This window comes from Corythoichthys intestinalis, chromosome 14 (genome assembly GCF_030265065.1).
Source record: "Corythoichthys intestinalis isolate RoL2023-P3 chromosome 14, ASM3026506v1, whole genome shotgun sequence".
NCBI lineage: Eukaryota > Metazoa > Chordata > Actinopteri > Syngnathiformes > Syngnathidae > Corythoichthys > Corythoichthys intestinalis.
This window is the reverse complement of record NC_080408.1, coordinates 21,785,779-21,808,567: the sequence shown is the minus strand read 5'-3', so window position 1 is coordinate 21,808,567 and position 22,789 is coordinate 21,785,779. Positions and strand designations below refer to the sequence as shown.

Sequence of the window (22,789 nt, the reverse complement as noted above, 5' to 3'; positions counted from 1 at the left end):
TGCTAACTGCACTTTTTTTGCTTTTAACCAAGAATCGAGACTCTTTTACATCCATATCTATAAAGAATTCAGGGATTTTAGCATATATTCACAAGAATATTAAACGGGAAAAGCTCTTTGTCTGAGTTTCCACTCTGTCAGCTTTTACGGAGGTAGGCCCCCTATGAATCGGCCCCATGACCCGTGTCTCCTTAATACATTACGAAGCCTATGTAAAGGGTTAATTCCGACTTAGTTGGAAATTCGGGTTACACCGCCAGCTTAGGAACGGAACTCGTTCATATCCTGGGGACTAACTGTATTTTACTTTTTAGCTCTTCATTTTTTTCTTCAAGTATTCCTTTATTACCTTGTAAAAGTGAATGTATTTTTTTCATTTATTAATTTTGAAATACATTTCATTTTAATTGGTATTTTTACATTTTTCTTGCACATCTCCTTACGCCCGCGGTCAAAAGGTTTGAGACACTTGACCATTCAGTGGGATAACTTGTCTCAAAACTTTTGACCTATAAATTTCAGTGTTTTTTTAATCATTCAGCGTGAACCCAGGTTTTTGTATAGTATTCACAGTGCATGTACAGTGGTATTTAGTAAAAGAATAACATTAATAATAAAAATTACCCATTGACAGAAATAGATGACCAATATATTTTGACTGAGAGGTGTCGAATGAACAAGTCAGTCAATTCGTCAAAATGGATTGGACGTCAATTGCCGTTAATAGCACTAAAAGATTAGCATCGGATCCTTTTCTGGCCAGATCGCTTGCTTTTTGTCATCTTTGCCCCCATCCAACATGGCATCCGGGCCCCCTCCCTCAAATTGTGTGTGTTTGCGGGCAGTACGAGGTGGAGGTGTGGCACTTGCGGGATCTCCTTCGCGCCTCCTGCCGCCGCCTGGAGGAGTACGAGCGCCGGCTGCAGGCGCAGGAAATCTCCATCGGCAACATGCGCGCCGACTACACTGCTCGATTGGACGCCAGCGAGGAGAGGCGGCGACGTGAGCGCCAACACAAGCAGCAGCAGATCGACGATATCCTTTGCAGGCTGCTGGTGGTGGAGGAGGAGCTAAAACGCGACCACGCCGAAATGCAGGCGGTGATTGAAACCAAACAGGATGTCATCGACGCTCAGGTACGGTACTTTTATATCATTGGCGTTAACTTTAAGGTGTTTCAGACGTGGAAAAAAAAAAACAACCTGCGGGTGGGTAAACTGAACACCGCCACCAACGTGTTAAGCCAATAGTAGTCCTGCGTTCGCACTGCGAACAGTACATAGGTTTTTGAGATACATGAGATAAATTGAGAATTCTGATTGACCGAAGGCAGCCATGATTTGTGTTGCAAAGTGAACTTTAACATCTATCTCCATCAATTTGAATGTTTTCTTGGCTCCTTGTGTCCAATCAGGAGCAGCGCATCGCATCTTTGGACGCGACAAACGCCCGCCTGATGGCGGCGCTGACGCAGGTGAAGGAGCGCTATGGCGCTGCGCCGCACTCACGCAACCCCTCCAAGCTGTCCATCACCGAGAACGGAGAATTCAAAAACAGCGGCTGCTGATAGGTCAGGACCGGAGGAGGGGCCGAGACCCGGGTTTACTGTACGGGTGTTGATGTTTGCGAAACCCAACTTTTGTAATTTTTCTAATGTTTGATGTGTCTTTTATTTTTTGAAGCGGTCGCGTTTCGATCTGCTTGTTTCAATGTTTAATTTATTTCTCCGCTTCCTGTTCAAGCTACTGAAGTGTGAAAGTTGAGGCTGTTGCATCATCTCTCATGAAAAGTGACACTAAAGAATGTAGAATTCAATTTTGAACTCTTGATAGGGCACTCATTGGCTGCTATTGCCGACACAAGACGTCCGATCCATTTTGACTGGGAGGGGCGAATGAACATTCATTCATTCGCCCCTCCCAGTCAAAATGGATTAGTTGTCTAGCGCTGTCAAAAACACTATAAGATGAACATTCATAGCCAGATTTCCCATTTTAAATCAATCGGATGTCTATCATTGTCAACGACAGCTAGAGTCAAATACTATGGAGGGAAAAAATATATATATTTCAGCGCGTTTTCGGAGACTGTGACCAGAGTTTATTTCATTTTGTTCATTTTAATTTGCCTTATTTTGTTTTTATTATCATGTTATTCTTTATTTATCATTGTATTTGTGCATAAACATTTAAATGAATAAGACCATAATGACTCATTGTGACCTAGCGTGCACATACTGTACGTGAACATGACATTTTGTCCTTTACTAAATGGGACGCATAATGTAATGCCCCCGTTATTTGGATGCCAGGTCTTTATCCGTTTTATTTTTTTGAAATGACCAAAAATAGTCAATTGCCCTATAAAGGGTAAAAAAAATAAGACCTCAATTTGCATTGTCTCAATTATCTCAATTTGTCACAAGTTTTGAGATTCCTTCCCATCCAACTGAATGGTGACGTGTCTCGAAACGTTTGACCAAGGGTGCAATAAATTTGCATTAGACTTCACTATCAGTTGACTGGACTCGGGGCCGATCCGTAGGGGGCCTATTTAAAAAAAAAAAAAATTTTTCAAAACCAAAGCTACTATCGACCTAAAACAAAAACTGGGACCTACTTGCCTAGGCATATATGAGTCCCCATGAGCCGGGACATAAAAAAAAATGTTGTTCCCTAAAAAAAATCCAGATTATTTTTTTTTTAGTAGAAATATGGTATAACAAAATTTAAAATGGCTATAAAATTCTCAAACTGTTCGCAAGATGCACAAAAATCCCCAAATGCAGAAATAATCACCTATATTTTGAGGATCAATAGTAATATTTAACATACAAGTTTTTGCCCAAAATGGCATTTTGTTTTTGTTTTGAACAACTAATAAATCACTCCATTTTCAAATCATAATACTAGAGGAAAACATGCTGAATCATCTTAATTTTGCTCAACAAAAACATTTGCATTTTTCTATATACAATAGCGATACAAAATCCAATGAAAATTCTTGTAAATAAATGCTAAAATCAGGGAATTTCTATAAATATGAACGTAAAACAGTCTAGAGTCTTGGTTAAAAGCAAAGAACAGGCAGTTACTGTTCATTTTACGTAAATATTACAAGCAAAAGTTACGGTATTGTGTAAACCAACATGGCGGCCGTCACGAAACGAAGAGCTTTATAAGTTGAAAATTCTTGTAAATAAATGCTTAAATCGCGGAATTTCTATAGCTATGAACGTAAAACAAAAAACGGGCAGTTTTCATTTTATGTAAATATTTCAAGCCAAAGATTTTATATTATATACTTTGATTTTTTTTTCACAACGTGTCAAGGTGCATGCATGGTTCTATTTAATATAATAATTACCTTGAATCCACGACCAAATCAATCTTGAGACACTCCTGCCTGCTTGGATGCAGTAAAACCTTCGTCCTATTTCCACCGAAATCCGGGTGTTAGAATGTGTGTGTGTGTTTGAGTTTATCACAGTCAAAGCCAATTCAACATTCTGCCTGGGTTGGCCCCCTATGGGAAGGCATGGCACAATGTCTGTGGGAGCTGTCTTGTCAACTGATAGTGGAGTCTATTGAATTTATTTAAAAAGAGTAAAAATCAACTTGGATGTCAACAAAAAGAAACAAACCAAATGCGCTTAATGAATAATGACACTGGTCAGCAAAAAAATTCTCGTATTAATGCCAACACTGGTTCTGGCATAATTTTGGGTGCCGAATCCAAATTTGGCCATAGGTTTTTTTCCCCCTCCATTATCTACCGCTTAATCAGGGATACAGTCGCGGGGGCAGAAGCTTCAACCGACTCCTCCGGCGAGATCCCAAGACGTTCCCAGACCAGCCGAGAGACATAATCTCTCCAGCGTGTCCTGGATTGTCCCCATGTCCTCCTGCCGGTGGGACATGCCCGGAAAACCTATCCAGGAGGCATCCGAACCAGATGCCCGAGCCACCTCGGCTGCCTCCTCTCAATGCAGAGGAGTAGCGCCTCGACCCCAATGACTGAACTTCTCACCCTTTTTTTTTTTAAGCGAGAGCCCGGACACTCGGCGGAGGAAACTCATTTCGGCCGCTTATATCCTGGATCTTGTTCTTTCGGTTACAAGCTGTGGATCATAGGTGAGGGTAGGAACGTAGATCGACTGGTACATCGAGAGCTTTCTCTTTTGGCTGAGCTCGTTCACTGCAACGGACCAGTGCAGAGTACGCAGTTTTTTTCCTCACTGTAAGCAATGTTTTTTTTGGGTGAAATATGTAGCAAAATAATAGTGGTCCGATATTATCGGATACACGTAGACGAAAATATTGGCCGATATAAGCATTTTAAAATGCTATCGTATAATATCGACATCAGTTTTGGTGCCTCCAAATTGAATGCCTTCTGCCTTTGTACAAGGGCTGGTCACATATTAGCGCAGCAGTTATGCTTATTGACCATTAGATATCTCTAAACTAAGATGCTTGCTATTTGTTACATGAGCATTATTATTATTAAAGCATTGAGTGGAGCATCACAATACAATTAGCTATAATACAGTATGTCAAGTCCACGACCGCATATATCGGCATCGGTTTGGTATCAGGATGCGATTTTTTTTGTTTGTTGGACAATAACAGGATATCGGTTAAAAAGTCATCATCAAACAACTCTAAAACATAACAATGTCCATATTTTAGATGGTTATTGCTCCAATATGTGAAAGTAAACTATGACACGATAATGCTGACAACTAGTCTTGTACGATATCTATATCCTCAAAACAATATAAAACGTTCAACATTTTGCATGCCTATCATTATCGCCATAATTCGATCTGTTCCTGCAGTGCACATATTGGCCAACAGATGGGGCCCAATTTGTGCTGAATTGCCACATTGATCGTAAAACCACCAATCGCCCTCGAGATGTCTCTATCTCCACTTGAGAGTTGGCCAATTGGCTCTCCCTTCCAAACATGTGAGTAATGCATGCAAGACAATAGAATATAGCAACACAGATCATCCACAGACAAAATTCCTTCCAATATCAATATTCATTTATTAACAACTCATCGGCTGCCATTGGCAACAATAGATGTCCAATTAATTTAAACTGGGACTAGCTGTGATTGCTCATGTTTCAGTGCCAATTACCGTGTCGTCCATTCACACCTCCCAGTGAAAAAGGATTGGACATCTAGCGCCATCAATGGCAGCCAGGGAGTTAATGACATCATGCTATCTCAATATACAGGAGTTTTTTAAAAAAATGATAGAAGGTTTGAAATCAGGGACCAAAAACTGTATAAAATCAATTAAAAAAATAAAACACAACCACAAAACTCATCACACCGGTCCAGAAGGAGGCGCTGTCGCTCAGTTGTTGCTTAGCATGTTCCTAATGTGTTTTGGTGTGGCCTCATCGTTCAGGTGCTTGGTGGTGTACCTGCGGAAGCGAGCGGGGTCAGAGTTTACCATGTAGGTCAATGGCAAGCGAGCAGTGAGCATGAGCCTCTACCTGAGCGCATCCAGGAGACCTTCCACGCTGCTCGCCGGCTGCTCTCGAAGTAACCTGATGCATCCTTTCATCTGCCGGGTGGTAACCAAAAATTATCAGCGTTTTGCTTCTCTTCGTTACACACTTGGCAAACGCGCCCTTACGTCGATATTGGAGGTCTTGACGAAGGCGCCCGCCGGGTGCACATGGTCATAAAGGATGATGACGCCCACCATCACTCGAAGACAAAGCGACAAAGTCTCCTCGTTGCTGAAGCGGCTTCGGTACTCTCTGCGCAGGAAGCGGGGGGGAGGGGAAAAAAAGAAGCCTAAAAATATTGGCAACTGCCATTGACGGCGATTGAAGTCCATCCATGCTGTCAATAGCATTGAAATATCAGACTATTTGAAATAAATTGGACGTCTGTCGGTGTCAATGGCAGGGAATGATTGAAAAAAAAAAAAAGAAATTCAACAAAAAAGGAACTTTACAGTGTTACCCCTTGATGCCTGAATTTACATCAAACAAATATGCATCAAAGGCATTGGATAATACAAAGTACATGAAAATAATCACAAAAAAATTGTTTAAAAAATACAGAAAATGGATTAAAATTAAAAGAAAATTTAACAAGAAATTGGAAAATGCGAAAATAAAGAAAAATATAGAAAATGGGTTAAAATTATAAACATAAAAAAATTTGAAAATACTAAATTTAAAAATAGATAATGGAATAAAAGTTTTGAAATGTAACCAAAAAAAAGGGAATTCAATTTAAAACAATAGAAAATTGATTAAAAATAAATGTTTAACAAAACTGGAATTGGAAAATAAATTTAAAACGGTAGAAAATTGATTTAAATGTTTAAAGTGTTACAAAAATTTGGAAAACGCAAAACTTAAAATAGAAAATTAATAAAAAATTATCAAAACATAAAAAATAGAAAATACTAAATTTAAAAAACAGAAAATGGATTTAATTTTTTAAAATGTTACAAAAAATTGGAAAATACTCAATTTAAAACAATGGAAAATTGATTTAAAAAATGTAAATGTTACAACAACAAAAAAACTGGAAAATACTACATTTAAAAAATAGAAAAATATAGAAAAAGGTAAAAATGTAACAAAAATTTGGAAAAATCTAAATTTAAAAATATAGACAATGGATTACAAATGTAAAAATGTTACAAAATATAGGAAAATACTACATTTAAAAAATAGAAAATGGATTGAAATTTTAAATATGTAACAAAAAATTGGAAAACAAATTTTAAAACTAGAAAATAGATTGAATTGTTTAAAATGTTACAAAAAAAAGGAAAATACTCAATTTTAAAAAATATAGGGAATGAAAACACGAAAGAAAAACATTAAAAAAAAAAAAGTATATTAGTTTTAATTAATGCCCTATATTTACTTTTATTTCTTATATCTTTATCATTTTCACATTTTTAGCTGTAATTTTTAATTTCAATAGTATTTGTTTTTGAATACTACAGTATTTCTACATATCTATTCCTCCAATGCTTTAGCTGTTAAATGTAAAATAACGATTTTATATTTCTACATATTTTCTAATGAATAAAAAACATAACACATTCATAAAATGTTAATGAAACCAAATGAATACATTTTAAATGAAGAAATCCACCTTAGGTGTACTCCATTAGTAAAGTTGATTGTTTTTCATAGTAGTCAGTCAAAATGGATTGGACGTCCGGGGCCGTCAGTGGCAGCCCCTTCAAATTCTGAATGTACCATGTGATGCTTGGTTTTGGAGCACTCACGGTGTTTCCAGCATGACTTTGCAGACGCTGGCCATGGTACTCAGGCAGTCGGTGGTGTTCTCGACGGGAACGTCGGGATTCTGCAAACGTCAGCGACACCCGCAGGACAACAGGCAAATAACACGCCTTTCATTATCACGACGTCACGTGACATCACGGATGATTTTTGCGATGAGATAATCCGCCTTTTTTTTTTTTATTATTATTCATATCATTAGTATTTATTTTTTAAATAAAGATTAGAACGTAGTGCGTGTAACGAAAATTTTTACCGTTTAAATTTCATTTCATCGCTTTTTTGATTTAAAATTAAATGCAAATCAAACTGAAAATGTATTTTTTAAGTATATGAATAAAGAGATGATTAATTTCTTTTTCTTTAATGAAGAAAATACTGACTTTTTAAATTCTTATTTAAAATTAAATCAAAATTTAAAAATACATATAAAATTAATTACAAAAAGAATACTGTTTTCTTATAATAATAGAGTAATTACTGTTTTGTTTTTTTCTTTGGCGGTTTTGATTTAAAATACAAATCAAAATGTTTTTTTTTTAAAGTAAATGAATAAAGAGTTTGAATTTATTTCTTTATCTTAAAAAAATGACTTTTTTTTTAATTTAAAATAAAAATTTTAAAATGCATATAAAAATAAGTACAAAGACAATATTTACTGTGTTTTCTTATCATAATAAAGAGAATGTTTAGTTTCATTGTTCTGCTTTATTTAAAATTTAATACAAATCAATTTTTTAAAAATATATTTAAAATGAGTACATAAAGAGAATACTGTTTTTCCTATAATAAAGACAATACTATTTTTTTTCCTTATGAGAATATGTAGTTTTATTTTTCTTTTGCTTTATTTAAAATTTAATACAAATTATTTTTTAAATACTGTATATAAAAATGAGTACATAAAGAGAATATTTACTGTTTTTTTCTTACAAAATAATATACTGTATTATTTCAAATATTTTAAAAATACATTTAAAAAAATGTAAATTTAAAGAGAATATTTGTTATTTTATGTCATATTTTCATGTTTTTTACATCAAATTAAGTGAAAATCAAAATATTAAAAAAATGAATAAAACAGAATTATCTGTCCAAAAAGAATTATCGACCATCAAAATAGTCGTCGATAAATTCGATCATCAATTAGCTGTGGATTGCGTGTGTACTGACATCGGCGACAAACTTGCTGGTGGCGTCGCTGAGTGTCTTCAACATAGGCGTGGCGCTGGCGTAGAACAGAGACATGCGATTGGCCAGCTCGTTGTTCACCTCGGCGTCTGTGTCGCCCTGTAGACCGAGGGCGCGTCAAATTCGGGCAACGCTGACGCGGCTCACGTCGGGCAAGCTTCTTACACACAAGTTGTTGATGCGCATACGGCTGATTGTGCGTCGGTAGTAACTGAAGTCGTTCTGGATGGCCGGGATTGTCATCTGAAAAATGCCAAAATTAACTCATTGGCTGCCGTTGACGGCGATGGACGTCCAATCCATGGTCTGGCATAAATAATAAACATTCGTTCATTCGCTGCTATCCCTCCCCGTTCAAATGGATTGGACGTTTACTAGTGATAAACTCATTTCAGTTTACAGCAGAAGGATGATCAGACACCACGATTGGATGGAGGAGTGAGGCGACAGAGAGGGGATATCATTGCCCCTCAGGTAATATACGTATATATATATATATATATATATATATATATATATATATATATATATATATATATATATATGGTGGAAAGCACAGACAAGGCTGAAAAAATAGTTCCCTCTTTAAAATAAACTGCTGTATTTTAAGCCAAAAGAACTGTTGTGCTTGATAGAACAATATGCTGCCATAGCAGTTTCATGGCACATTAAGCCCCCGAACTATTTTTATTTGTCCGTTTTACCCTGGGCACCCCCGTTTACAGACACTGTGCAACCCAGCCATAAAAAAAAGTAATTATATTTATTATTAGAAATGTCTAATATTTTGTTTAAAAAAAAAAAAAAAAAGACTATATAATTATTCACTCACATTTAAAACTTTTAAGCAAAAAGATATCGCTTAATTGTATTTTTATTTATTTATTTATTTATTTTTGTTACCGTCGCATTTAACCCGATATTTTAGATTAAAAAAATCGATCCAAACAAAGAAAAAAATTTGGGAAAAAATTTGAAAAGGAAAATCTCGACCACTCCTTGATGTCTGCGATTTCTGCATTGCGACCCTTGTTATATTACTGTGTTTCACCCATAAAATCCCCACAAAGTCCGGCTGTGGCCATTCACAGCCGTGTCTTGACACTCGGTGAGACATGCTACACAGAGTTTTTGAATCGAAACACTGCTTCGGGCCGTTGTCATGTTGGAAGACCCAGTCACGACCCATTTTCAATGCTCTAACTGTGGGAAGGAGGTAATTCCCCAAAATCTCACAATACTTAGCCCTGGTCATCCTCTCCTTAATACAGTGCAGTCATCCAGTCTTATGTGCAGAAGAACACCCCCAAAGCATGATACTACCACGCCCATGCTTCGCAGTAGGGATGGTGTTCTTGGGATGGTACTCATCACTTTCAAAGCTCTTGACGATCCGACCCCATCCTACCTACTTATTAACACCCGGCTCCTTTTCTACCCTCTACCTTTCTGTCCCACGTGCTCATCTTGCCACCTACGGTTCAAAAGCGTTTAGCCAAACACTCGCTGCCTCCTGATCTACCTAACTTTCTCACTTTTCAAATCCAGACTTAAAACCTGTTCGAATTATCATACCCAGCTTCTTAATTTCCTGATACATGATTTTGTTGTTTGTCAACGTTTATTTTGTTTTCTTGTACAGCGACTTTTAAGTGTTCTGAAAGGCCATTTGATATTATATGCATTACTATTATTATTACTATTTTTATTATGATAAAGGAACACAATTGAGGACAACGCCAACAAGAAGACGAAGACCGGGGAGCACTATGAAAAGACCTTCGAGAGCGCAAGAAGCGAAGGTAAGCGTGAGGAAAGAATACCGTATTGGCTCAAATATAAAACGGTGTTTTTTGCATTGAAATAAGACCGAAAAAGTGGGGGTCGTCTTATATTCGCGGTCTAGACGTTATCCCCATTCACGACGCTAGATGGCGCCAGATATCATTGAAGTGATGTTCTATCATGACACATCTCAGCTACTCTCAAGTTTAAGCAGTTTGCATTATTTTATTGCAATGTTTAGACTTCACTTTGATGGTTAATGCAGTTATTGCAGTTTTGTTGTTCTATCACAATAGATTGGTTTATTTACATTTAAAAAAACCAGAAGCCATTCATTTACGAATGTGAATGCACTTTAGTTTACATATTTAAATGTTAAGATATTAAGATTTGAATGAGGCAAAATAACATGCTTTTTCTCTCAAGTATATTGTTATAATCAATTGTTTCAGATGTACTGTAATTATTTTCTGGATAAAAATTAATTTGGTGTTCAAAAAGTCTTATATTCGGGCCAATACGGTAGTCCATGAGGAATGGCGAGGTTATAGGGCAAGCGTATCTGGACCTTAAGCTCGTCGAAACGCAGCGTGAAGTGAAGGATGAGCGCCAACTGGCGGGCCAGCGCCTGCTTCTTCTCCAGATGCTGAGTCGCCGGGGCTTCCGGATCCGTCAGCGCGTTCAGCAGGCACCTCAGACTGCTTTCTGATTGGAACAACAATCATCTCTTCACTCGTGGGCTGACGTTGATGTCCAATGTGTTTGGAGCAGGAGTAGCCCATCCCGCTCCAAATGGATTGGATGTTTCCGTCAATGCCAGCCAATGAGTAAAGGAATGAGTGAATGGCAGCATGATTAGAGAACTGAGTGAGTAAATGGATAAATTGGTTCACAGGAAGGATGAATAGTACTAAGGTAATGAATCCAGTTGTGGCTAAACAATAGCATATGACTGTTGGCAACCTAGTGGCTCGCCCACCTAAAACTCGAGTTCGGTTGAAGGGGGGGCGAGTGAAAGCCAGGCTTTTTTTTCCTTCTCAGACAAAACTTTTTGTCTCTTTTGTTGCTCTGCCATCTTTGCAGAATTGGCACGAAAGCGTTCGCATCAACTTCCATCTTCATAATGAAAGGGGGAAGTGACGTATGCCGTAAAGCTGTCAGCACTAGTGCTGCATCGATTAACTCAATTCGATTAGAAAAAAAGATTCAAATTAAATTTTGCTGCTTCTAGTATACGTTTAATTAAAGTGGTATTGTAATGGTTTGTTTTGAAGGTGTTTGCATTTAGTGTTATTCATTTGGCTGGTTACACTGCCCTACAATGGCAACAGTGAACTCATTTCAAGTGGCTGAATGCAGCTGCTCTCTGTAAGACCAACATGAGCTTTTGTTTGTTTTTTAATGCATTCGTAATTTAGTTTATAGGTATATTTAGCCTTTTTTTGTGAGAATATGTGTTTGGACCATTTGTTTAAAAAAAAACAAAAAAAAAACGTTAGCATTTTATAGCATTTAAGTTAGCGTACTTTTGCTACGTAGGTTACCCAATTGTTCTTTTGTTGTATTTAGATCCTCATTTAATTTTTTTTTTTTTTTTTTTACCGTTTGAGGCTCAGCTCAGGTATTTTAACTCTTTGTGTTCCTTATCCGATTCCTTGATTATTCTAACTAGTTCATCGATTAATTGACTACTCAAATAATATCTGCAGCCCTAGTCAGCACATTTGTAGTTCTTTTGCCACCCTCCTCAAAGTTAATTAGTGCCGGTGAAAGTGATTCAGACCCCTTCAAGATATAAAAGAGGTGTCATTAAACTCGTTGTCAGTCGACATATTATCACAAATATTATGAAAATATTTCGTAAAGGTTAAAAAGCTACCTAGTGTAGCTTTAAAGGGTTCATTCAGACCTACGCGGAAATTCGGGTTGCGTCGCCAGCATAACAGAACTCGTTCCTAACCCGGGGGACAACATGTATTGTAGAATTACTTCCTGACCAATGTATTGATATTTTTTACAGCATATTGCCACACTGTCAGATAATCGTTATCATGAGCCTTTTATCGTATCGTGAGGTACCCAGAGGTTCCTATTCCTACCAGTTACATGAGTACACAGAGGGACCAATTATCTCATTGTCTGCCATTGATGGCCATTGACTAGCGATAAACTCATTGAAATCAAAAGTGAAAGGATGATTGGACAGCCTTACCGAGCTTGTGCGAAAACTGGTAGAAGCGTTTGAGTTTGGTCACCAGCGGAAGAACGGCAGCCCACGCCCTCTCTTGAACGCCTTCGGCGCCGGGACTCTGGATGGCCAGTCGGATCTCCTCTCCGGCGCCTGTGTAGGCCTGTAGCTGCTCCAGAATGACCTGAGCCTCCGTAAGCACCTCGTCCACCTTCTCCCAGAGTTCCTTCTCCGACTGCGACGCCTCAGCGCCTGTGCAAGGGACAGCTTAGACTCCGTTTTGCGCATGAGAAGGAGAGTGTGAAATCTTTCTTACTCTCAAAGTCCAAGAAGAAGTTTCCCGCGTTGTTGTCGATGTCTCTGCTCAGAACCCTGATCAAGTTCCCCATGGTGGCACCTACAAAACCTTTAACACACAAAACAAACCTTATAAGGCAAGTGGTTCTTTGGTCATTTAAAGAATTTAATAAAGTCCCATATATACATACTGTCTACATATGTCACAGGTGTCAAACTCAAGAGGGGGCAGATCCAGCCCGAAAATGTAAACCATGTGAATTGACTTCAAGTTTTCCACTACAGAAATCAGGTAATATTTCAGGTTTTTTTTTCCTTTTTAATTTTTTTTTTTTTTTTTAAATATTAACATTTCTTTTTTCGTTTTTTGAAAATGTAACAATAAAAATCAGTTTTTAAAAATTAAATATGGATAATTATTTTTAAATAATTATATATTATTATTTTACATTAATTATCAATTATATTTTTTTCCTTTTTATAAAAAATTACTAGAGATGTCCCGATCGATCGGGATTCAAAGTATCGGAATCGGCAAAAAAATATCGGCCATGCCTTTTTTTAATACATATATATTTTGTAATTAAATCGTTTTCTAATTGTATTTAACGTTACAGACATAATATGTTACACTCATCCAGAGTCTTTAGTTTAGGCTTATGGTAGGGTTATCAAATTTATCCCGATAACGGCGGTAATTAATTTTTTTTAAATGTATCACGTTAAAATATTTATCGCAATTAATGCATGCACTGCACGACCCACTCACGCATTGTCGCACTCAATCTGTAATGGCGCCATTTTGCCTGTATAGAGAGATAAAAGGCAGCGTAAAATGAGTAGAGTGAATTTTGGCACTTTGGAGCCTTTTTTTAATTGGCTAAAGCCTTACAATCCCTCTCCCTACAATTAGAAATATCATGGGAAGCAATGTGGGGAAGCAAGGTAGCATTTGATCTTTTTCTTACCACCTTGTGTTATTTCCCAACGCAGAGAAGATATATCAATTGGTAGCACTACGCACAGTCATGGTTCCACTTCCCATCATGCATTTGGGCATGGCTACAGTATCATTTACTGAAAGCTCAACAAATACACTAGATGGCAATATTTAGTCACAATATACAAAGTCACAAGTCTTTCTATCCGTGGATCCCTTTCACAGAAAGAATGTTAATAATGTAAATGCCATCTTGAGGATTTATTGTCATAATAAACAAATACAGTACTTATGTACTGTATGTTGAATGTATATATTCGTCCGAGTTTTATTCATTTTTTTCTTAATGGATTGCCAAAATGTATATGATCGGGAAAAATTATCGGGAATGATTGGAATTAGATCGGGGGCAAAAAAAGGCAATTGGATCGAGAAATATCGGGATCGGCAGATACTCAAACTAAAATTCGGGATCGGATCGGGAGCAAAAAAACATGATCGGAACAACCCTAAAAATTAGTGGTATTTTGTAAAATTAAAATATAATACTTGAATTATTTTTGTTGTTCTGAAATTAAAAAAAAAAAAAAAAAAAAAGACAATATTTACAATATTTTGCCCATTTTATTTTTATTAAAAATACAATATTAAAAGCATATTTATTTTTGTTTTTTCCATGAAACGAACCAGCATTTTGAATTAAAATAAGATTGCTTTTTTGTTGTTCTCAATTAAAAAAAAAAAAAAGCTTAAAAATGAGAATATTTACTATCTTGCCCTTTTTCTTCTTGGTTTAAAACCGTACATCAATTTTATAAAATTAAAAATATACAAAATTCAAAAATAATGGGAACAATTATTGATTTTTTTCCTTTTGCAAAACATCTAAACACACATATACAGTGGGGAGAACAAGTATTTGATACACTGCCAATGAGTTTTCCCATTGGCAGTGTATCAAATACCTGTTCTCCCCACTGTATATAATAAAAACAAAGAATATTTCCTGATTTTTTTTTTCTGTCCCCCCCAAAAAATTTAAAAAATACCGTAATTTTCGCACTATTAGGCGCACCTGACTATAAGCCACCCCCCACCAAATTTGGCACGAAAACGGCATTTGTTCATAGATGAGCCACACTGGACTATAAGCCACAGCTGTCCTCACTGTATTATGGGATGTTTACACCAAAAGATATTAAGCAGTCACACTTTGTTTGACAGCGGCGTCATAAGACTTATAAAATCAAATTAACTACCATGAAGCTTTGAACCAATTGTCTGCAAAGCCTCATTGCTTCAAGAAGCTTCATTTGGCCAACACTGCTCCCTTGGGGGAGAGAGTCAACATCTGCTGCTACCTGCTGTCAACACTGCTGTTGTCCATTATTATTGCATCGCTACAGATGTACAATGACAATCAAAATTCATGTTCTGTGCTAATTATTTCTTCAGTTACTGTTCCAGTTGTTTCATTAATTGTTAGTTATGGTATTGGGTAACACTATATATGACAGTGGCACCATAAGACTGTCATTAGACCATCATAATTATGACATGACACTGTAATGAGCATTAATGAATGCTTATAACAGATGTTGTTTAGTGTTATCCGGCAAATTATCTTACCTTTGAATAGATGTAAAAATCCGAGATGGACATAAATGGAGTTAGTGAGATAATTTTCTGGATGACACCGAATATATAACATAAGCATCAGTAATGTCCATGATAGTTTCATGTCATAATATAACGGTCTTATGGCAGTCTTATGACGCCGCTGTCAAATAAAGTGTTACCTACAAACCCAAATAAATCAACAAATAAGCCACGCTGGACTATGAGCCGCAGAATTCAAAATGAAGGCAAAAAGTAGCGGCTTACAGTCCGAAAATTATGGTATACTATTAGTATTTCCTATTTTGAAGCTCAAAAAAAGAGGATTTGGACAATTTAAAGATCAACAATATCTGCTTCATAAATATCATCCAAAAGTGCCCCAAAACTAAGTGAGCAATTAACAGGAACTGACCCAGAAATACCGTCAAATCAACAGAAAATGAGTCACTAGTCGCCTAAAATTAACAAGGAAGCGACCCAAAATTCATTCATTGCCTGCCATTGACAATGACAAACATCCAATTCATTTCAACTGTGACGAGTGGCAGTGACTGCTCATCCTTCAGCACCATTGACGGCACTAGCTGTCAAACCCATTTGGACTGAATCGAGCATTGATGTCTATTACTGTCAATTAAACTGAATGAGTTCATCATGCAAAGAAGTGTTCTTGACACAGCCAATGCACCTGACCTGAGATCAGTAGGCTTCACTTCCTCTCCTTTAAATTTAGCCCAAACCTCATCACTTCCTCTTTCACTCTTAACACTCGTCTCACTTCAACACATCAGTCTGAAGAAGCTTTCGTTGGACTGAAATCGTCTGGACAACATTGACGTCATTGACATCTAATGCGTTAAACTTTAGAACAATTAGAACAGTCGGAAGGTTGTTAATGTGTCTCTGTAATTGTTATAATATGAGAGTTTCTGTGTGGTTAATGTAAAAGAAGTGCTTTTCTTAGCATCTATGGCTTGTCTGTCACTGTCAATGACAGCCAATGACTATCACAATAGAGAAAGTACACCCCTATGACTGGTGGTGGATTTAGACAAGTACTGACTATGGATGTCCTAAACGCACATTTTTGCACCCGAGTCCGAGTCACCTGATTTTGAGAATCTGACGGTGCAGCGTCCTGATCCGATTCCGAAAAAAAAAAGGGTTTTTTTTGTTTTGTTTTTTTTAACAAAAGTTCCAAACATCTTACAGTACTGTACTCGTTTAACAGTACTTCCTTTTCCGCTTTTTCCAGGAGTGTTGCGGAGTATAAAACGTATCTATTTTTGCATCTTTTGGCAATGTCATTGTACTTCAGGATTATTTTGTTACTTTTTATCCCTTAAAAATTAAAAAATATATATAAATTAGGCCTGAATGATATTGGAAAAAAATAACATTGCGATATACTGTATATTGCCAAGGCTCCAAACTTTATGTAAGTTTGTAAGTAGTAGTTCGTAAGTATTGTAAGTTAATTTTATTGCTGACACTGCGTTTCGGGGTCATCAACATGTTGTGCCCCCCCTCATGGGTGAAAGTGGCTAGAATTTCTTGCCAGAACTCCCCGATGTGAAGGTCGCCACAGAGCCAGAAATTTTATTTTTTATTCTTAAGTTTTTTTATTTTTATTTTTTTTTGGGGGGGGTCTTTTCTCCTAAACTACTGAAATGCAAAGAAAACTGTTTTAGCACAGTTATTTCTATAACACATACAAAAACTGATTTTCATTCAAAATTGTATTTTTTTTAATGATTTGCAAAATAAAAGTTAACAAAAACAGCAATAACCCCAACCTCCATCTCCTAATTTTTATTTTCCTTCATTTCCTCACATACTAAATGCCATATCTCAATTTTAACTACTTAAGAACATAGGAAGTATATTAAAATTGAAGTTAATGTAAACATTTACTTTTTTTTTTAATAATAAAGATATAAATAAAATACATTCAGAAAAATAAGTACAAATGACTTATATTGTGCAGAGTGAAATGGAATATATTTTGAAGATCGCGCAAACATTGACTTTCTTAAATCATAAGGAAATGAATAAGTAGCCTAACATAAATGAACAAATATAAGTCCAAAGTGCACATTGACAGCTAAGATGTTCTGAACCTCCCCATCAGAGCAAATAGAACTAAATATGATAAATAAGCCTCAACTCTTTCGTTGCTCTTAAAGATTTGATCCATTTTATGTTGCATTGCCCTTTTTTTGTCGCATCAATTCAACCTTTTTTTTTTGCTGTTCCAGAAAACATGCACATTAGAACCAATCAGAGCTAACCATCTCTGCTGATCACATCAGTATGTCAGCCAACTGAACGGATAAATGAGTCCAGGCGTTTTGCTTTGCTGCGTGCATTCGCACAGTGACGTGACTCATCATCGTCAGACTCAGATAACTGCAGCAGCTGGGGAAACATCCATGCCGTCCGTGGAATTAAATAATAAATATTGGTGGAAAAGGATTACGCTACACAAGCCCTTTATTATGCTTGCTGTTAAAGCTTGTGTATGTAAATCTGATGTTGGTAGATTGTTTTCTTCTTAGGGATGAAATACATGTGTGGCAGCTAAGCATTTTTTTTTTTAAATAACGTTTTGACAGTTGCCGTCATATTTTCGGAGACAGAGCACCGTGTACCGAAACAGCATTCCAGCTCTGAATCTTATACCGGAACTGCGTTCCTGACCGTTCTGGCCCACTTTCACCCCTGCCCCAAAAGTCAAACTCCGACTATGCTGTCAGCTAAGCCTGTCGCAATATGCAATAATTCCATTTATCGCACGGTAACTAAAAATGAAGGCGGTAATTTTCCCGCTGCGATTTATCGCCTCGCGTGCACGTGTGTACGCGCGTGCGACTGATGTGCTGTTAAAAGTTCGGCTTCCCTATTACCAACTACACAAAATGCATTTTCGTTCCGGGTCAGGAAAAAAAATAGCGCTGGGGCCAATTTGTTCCCATTATATCCTATTGTTCAACGTATACCGGCCGCGTCAGTGCTCCGGATTGACTGCGGACCATCTCCGGCATGCCAGAGCCCGCCAGATGGTTTAGGCTATTTTTTTAGTTTAGACCAGGTGGAGAAAAAAAAAGAAAAGGTGACGCTTACCATTGAAATGAAGATGTGAATGATAGCAAAATATAAGCATGGTGTGTGCATCCATGAACTGGGTCAACAGTAGGGCTGTAGAATGTCGATCTCGGCCGGCGGTCCTCCTCCGTTCGCCAGTCTTTATAAGTTAAGGTGACAGTTCTTATTGTGGTAACATCGCCAAAGAAATCGCCAGCTACGTCAGGTTTCTAATCATTTATTCCATCAACTTGCCGAGTGTCCACTGCTGTTGACACCAAGATCGCAACAGAAAGTAAAATAGCGCTCTCCCGCTCGCCGTCAGCCCCACGGTGCGTTCAGGTACAGCGAAAAAAGTTTGCCACATTAGAACCCGATTCGTTACGTTATTACAGGTACTGTACTGTATTATTATTATCATTGTTGCTAGTAGGGTTGTTCCGATCATGTTTTTTTGCTCCCGATCTGATCCCGATCGTTTTAGTTTGAGTATCTGCCGATCCCGATATTTCCCGATCTGATTGCTTTTTTTTTTGCTCCCGATTCAATTCCAATCATTCCCGATAATTTTTCCCGATCATATACATTTTGGCAATGCATTAAGAAAAAAAACGAATAAAACTCGGACGAATATATACATTCAACATACAGTACATTAGTACTGTATTTGTTTATTATGACAATAAATCCTCAAGATGGCATTTACTGTAAATTATTAACATTCTTTCTGTGAGAGGAATCCACGGATAGAAAGACTTGTGACTTTGTATATTGTGACTAAATATTGCCATCTAGTGTATTTGTTGAGCTTTCAGTAAATGATACTGAAGGCCATGCCCAAATGCATGATGGGAAGTGGAACCATGACTGTGCGTAGTGCTACCAATTGATATATCTTCTCTGCGTTGGGAGAAATAACATGAGGTGTTAAGAAAAAGATCAATTGCTACCTTGCTTCCCCACATTGCTTCCCATTATATTTTTAATCGTAGGGAGAGGGATTGTAAGGCTTTAGCCAATTAAAAAAAAGCTCCAAAGGCTGCCAAAATTCACTCTTACTCATTTTACGCTGCGTTTTATCTCTCTATATAGGTAAAACGGCGCCATTACAGATTGAGCGCGACATTGCGTGAGTAGGTCGTGCAGCGCATGCATTAATTGCGTTAAATATTTTAACGTGATACTTTTTTAATAAATTAATTACCGCCGTTATTGGGATAAATTTGATAACCCTACCTTCAGCCTAAACTAAAGACTCTGGATAAGTGTAACATATTACGTCTGTAACGTTAAATACAATTAGAAACAATTTAATTAAAAAATGTATATATATTAAAAAAAAGGCATGGCCGATATTTTTTTGCCGATTCGGATACTTTGAAAATGACGTGATCGGGATGCCGATCGATCGGGACATCTCTAATTACTAGTATTATATTATTGTTATTCTGATTTTTATTAATATTTTATTTGTTTTGCTCTTTGTAATTGCTATTTGCAATAGTAACAGCAGTATTTATTAAGGATGTAGTGTGGGTTTTTGGGCTGTGGAACGAATTAATGGACTTATAATGTATTCTTATGGGAAAATCCTGCTCGACATACGACCATTTCGACTTACAAACAAGCTCCTGGAACAAATTAACTTCGTATGTAGAGGTACCACTGTATTACACACGGAACGCCATAGCAGAAGCTATGAGGGGAAAAGTTTTCATTTGCCTAGATCAGATATGTCCAAAGTCCGGCCCGGGGGCCAAATGCGGCCTGTGGTCAAATTTCATTCGGCCCTCAGCTTCTTTCATAAAATCAATAACGTCTGGCCCGCACACAGACTTAATAAATTGGTCAGCAGTACTGCTACCAGCATATGAAGTAGCTTACACACTAAATGCTGCTTCTCATTTACCCACTAAAAGGCAGCAGTACTCTAAACAACATTTAATTTTAACATTTACATTTACCGTATTGGCCCGTATATAAGATGGTGTTTTTTGCATTGAAATAAGATTGAAAAAGAGGGGGTCGTCCTATATTCGCGGTCTAGACATTATACCCATTCACGACGCTAGATGTCGCCAGATATCATTAAAGCGATGTTCTGGTATGACAGATCTCAGCTACTCTCCCCATTCACGACGCTAGATGGGGCCAGATATCACTGAAGCGATGTTCTGTCATGGCAGATCTCAGCTACTAGTTTAACCAGTTTGCATTATTTTATTGCAATATTTTTCCTTAATCAGATTTGTTTCAAGACTGCAGTTACAGTTAGACTTCACTTTGATGGTTAATGCAGTTATTGCAATTTTGTTGTTTTATCACAATAGATTGGTTTATTTACAATTCAAAAATAAGAAGCCATTCATTTACGAATGTGATTGCACTTTAATTTACATATTTAAATGTTCAGATATTAAGATTTGAATGAGGCAAAATAACATGCCTTTTCTCTCAAATATATTGTTATAATCATTTGTTTCGGATGTACTGTACTTATTTTCTGTATAAAAATAAATTTGGTGCTCAAAAAGTCTTTTTTTCAAACTTGAGTCTTGAAAAAGAGGGGGTCGTCTTATAATCAGGGCCGTCTTATATTCGGGCCAATACGGTATTTCCAATTTTCTAAAATGGCGACAATCAACAAAAAAAAAAGAAAGTTGACTGCGACGGCCAACGTTTCAAGGATAGGTGGAAATTGGACTATTTCTTCACTAAAATACGCAACTGTGTCTGCCTCATTTGCAAAGAGACAGTCGCTGTTTTTAAATAGTTCAATGTGAGGCGATATTACCAAACAAGACACGCTGACATGTGCGACAAGATTACAGGGAAGATACACACCGAGAAATTAAAGCAACTTGAAGCTAGTTTAATTTCAAAACAGCATCATTCCGCAAGAGCCCCAGAGTCGAAAGAGAACGCCACAAAGGCTAGTTGCGAGATTGTTGAAATTATTAATTTGAAAAAATAAAGCAAATGTGACACACAGAAGATCTTGGTAAAATTTGCTTAAATATATTGTTCTACGTAAAGGACGTTAGCCAAGGTCGGCCCACCACATTTTTACCACACCAAATCTGGCCCCCTTTGCAAAAAGTTTGGACACCCCTGGCCTTGATGCTTAAATTATTAAGTGGATTTTTTTTTTTTTTCCTTAAAAAACACATTTTATTTATTCTGTGTTTCTGTGCAGTATTAATATTGTTGTCTTTTTACTTAAAAGAGGCATGGTCTACTGTTTTTAGTTGTGATTTCCTAAAAAGTATTTTTGAATTTAAGAGTAAACATTTACTGCGTTTAAATGGGTGTACGTGATCTATTAATATATACTGTATTCGCACAGTGTTATTGTAAAAAAAAAAAAAAAAAAAATCTTTTTAAATTAGAGGGATGCAATAATATCGCATATCTCAATAATTTATTAAATAAATTATCGCACATTAAAATTTGCTATCGCGACAGGCCTACTGTCAGCCCTCACACTTCAAATGGATTGGACGTCTACTAGTGATGAACTCATTTCAATTCAAAGCGGAAGGATAATTGGACGTTTATCATCAAGGAAGGGTGGCAAGACCAACTCAGTGTGCGTTATTTCACATTAAAATCGACAAGAAACCATCAAAACTAAAAGAATCGACGAATAGAAAATAAAGCAATTTAAAGAATAAATGAAAGTCGCATTTAAATCAGTAATAGTCCGTTGCAAAATGAATACATGCAGCAGCCAATACTTGAAGTTCCCGTGTGTGTGTGTGTGTTTGCAACCTATAATGTACCCAATAGTAAGTTTAGTGTTCGAGTCTCAGCACGAGCGAGCCGACAAGTCTGGACCGGCGCGACCCACCCGCCCAAAGCAGATAGGAGAGTACAGCAGTCGAGACCCCCGAACGCACCCGCCCCACCGCGGTTCTCACCTTAGCCCGGAGTCCGACGGACGCGGGGTTCGGCTCTGGCTGGCTGGCAAGCGGGTCCAGGTGATCTTACATGCCGACAAGCCGGAAGTGGGCAACTCGACGCTCCGTTCACTATAAAAGGAAACGTTTCCTGAAACGGCGGCCAATAGAAGAGCGTAGACGCAGCGTCGCCGTCACATCCAAAAACCACTAGAACTTGTCTCAAAACACAATCACATCGAACGCAGACTCTGACACAGTCACAACAACGACAACGAAAAGAACAAAGCACACTTCATCTTTTTTCAAGTTCAAATAGTCAGTGGTCGGGATTTTTGCACCTATGCTGCCACCTGCTGGATGAAGATAAAAAGACAAGTAGAGTTTCTGTCATGGTCCTTGGCTATGGAGCAGGGGTGCCCAATCCTGCAATGGAGGATGAAAATACTCTAATCCTTCTCAAAAAATTAGCATATAGTTCATTATTTT

General features: G+C 37.3%; 2 protein-coding genes across 4 annotated transcripts in view; one reads left to right on the top strand and one right to left on the bottom strand.

The window, feature by feature from the left end:
* The window catches only part of rasal2 (RAS protein activator like 2), a 37,173-nt gene extending 34,971 nt beyond the window's left edge, over positions 1–2,202 (top strand). For both annotated transcript variants that reach the window (XM_057857621.1, XM_057857620.1), the window contains exons 18-19: positions 846–1,136; positions 1,415–2,202. In XM_057857621.1, the coding sequence (XP_057713604.1) occupies positions 846–1,136; positions 1,415–1,567 (444 nt within the window). In that variant the 3' untranslated portion in view covers positions 1,568–2,202. The remainder of the gene's footprint in view (positions 1–845; positions 1,137–1,414) is intronic.
* A 2,811-nt stretch (positions 2,203–5,013) lies between these two features.
* Positions 5,014–22,585, bottom strand: LOC130929978 (CYFIP-related Rac1 interactor B-like). 2 transcript variants are annotated; one of them, XM_057857628.1, is made up of 10 exons: positions 22,322–22,585; positions 12,777–12,866; positions 12,485–12,712; positions 10,841–10,977; positions 8,653–8,730; positions 8,470–8,586; positions 7,281–7,360; positions 5,655–5,781; positions 5,512–5,582; positions 5,015–5,439 (listed from the first exon to the last, which is right to left on the bottom strand). In XM_057857628.1, the coding sequence occupies exons 2-10, from the start codon at positions 12,847–12,849 to the stop codon at positions 5,370–5,372; spliced, it is 981 nt and encodes a 326-aa protein (XP_057713611.1). In that variant the 5' UTR covers positions 12,850–12,866; positions 22,322–22,585; the 3' UTR covers positions 5,015–5,369. The 2 variants fall into 2 exon arrangements, with proteins under 2 accessions (XP_057713612.1, XP_057713611.1); XM_057857629.1 differs by lacking the exon at positions 22,322–22,585 and having other exon boundaries at positions 5,014–5,439; positions 12,777–12,863.
* Positions 22,586–22,789: the final 204 nt, after the last annotated feature.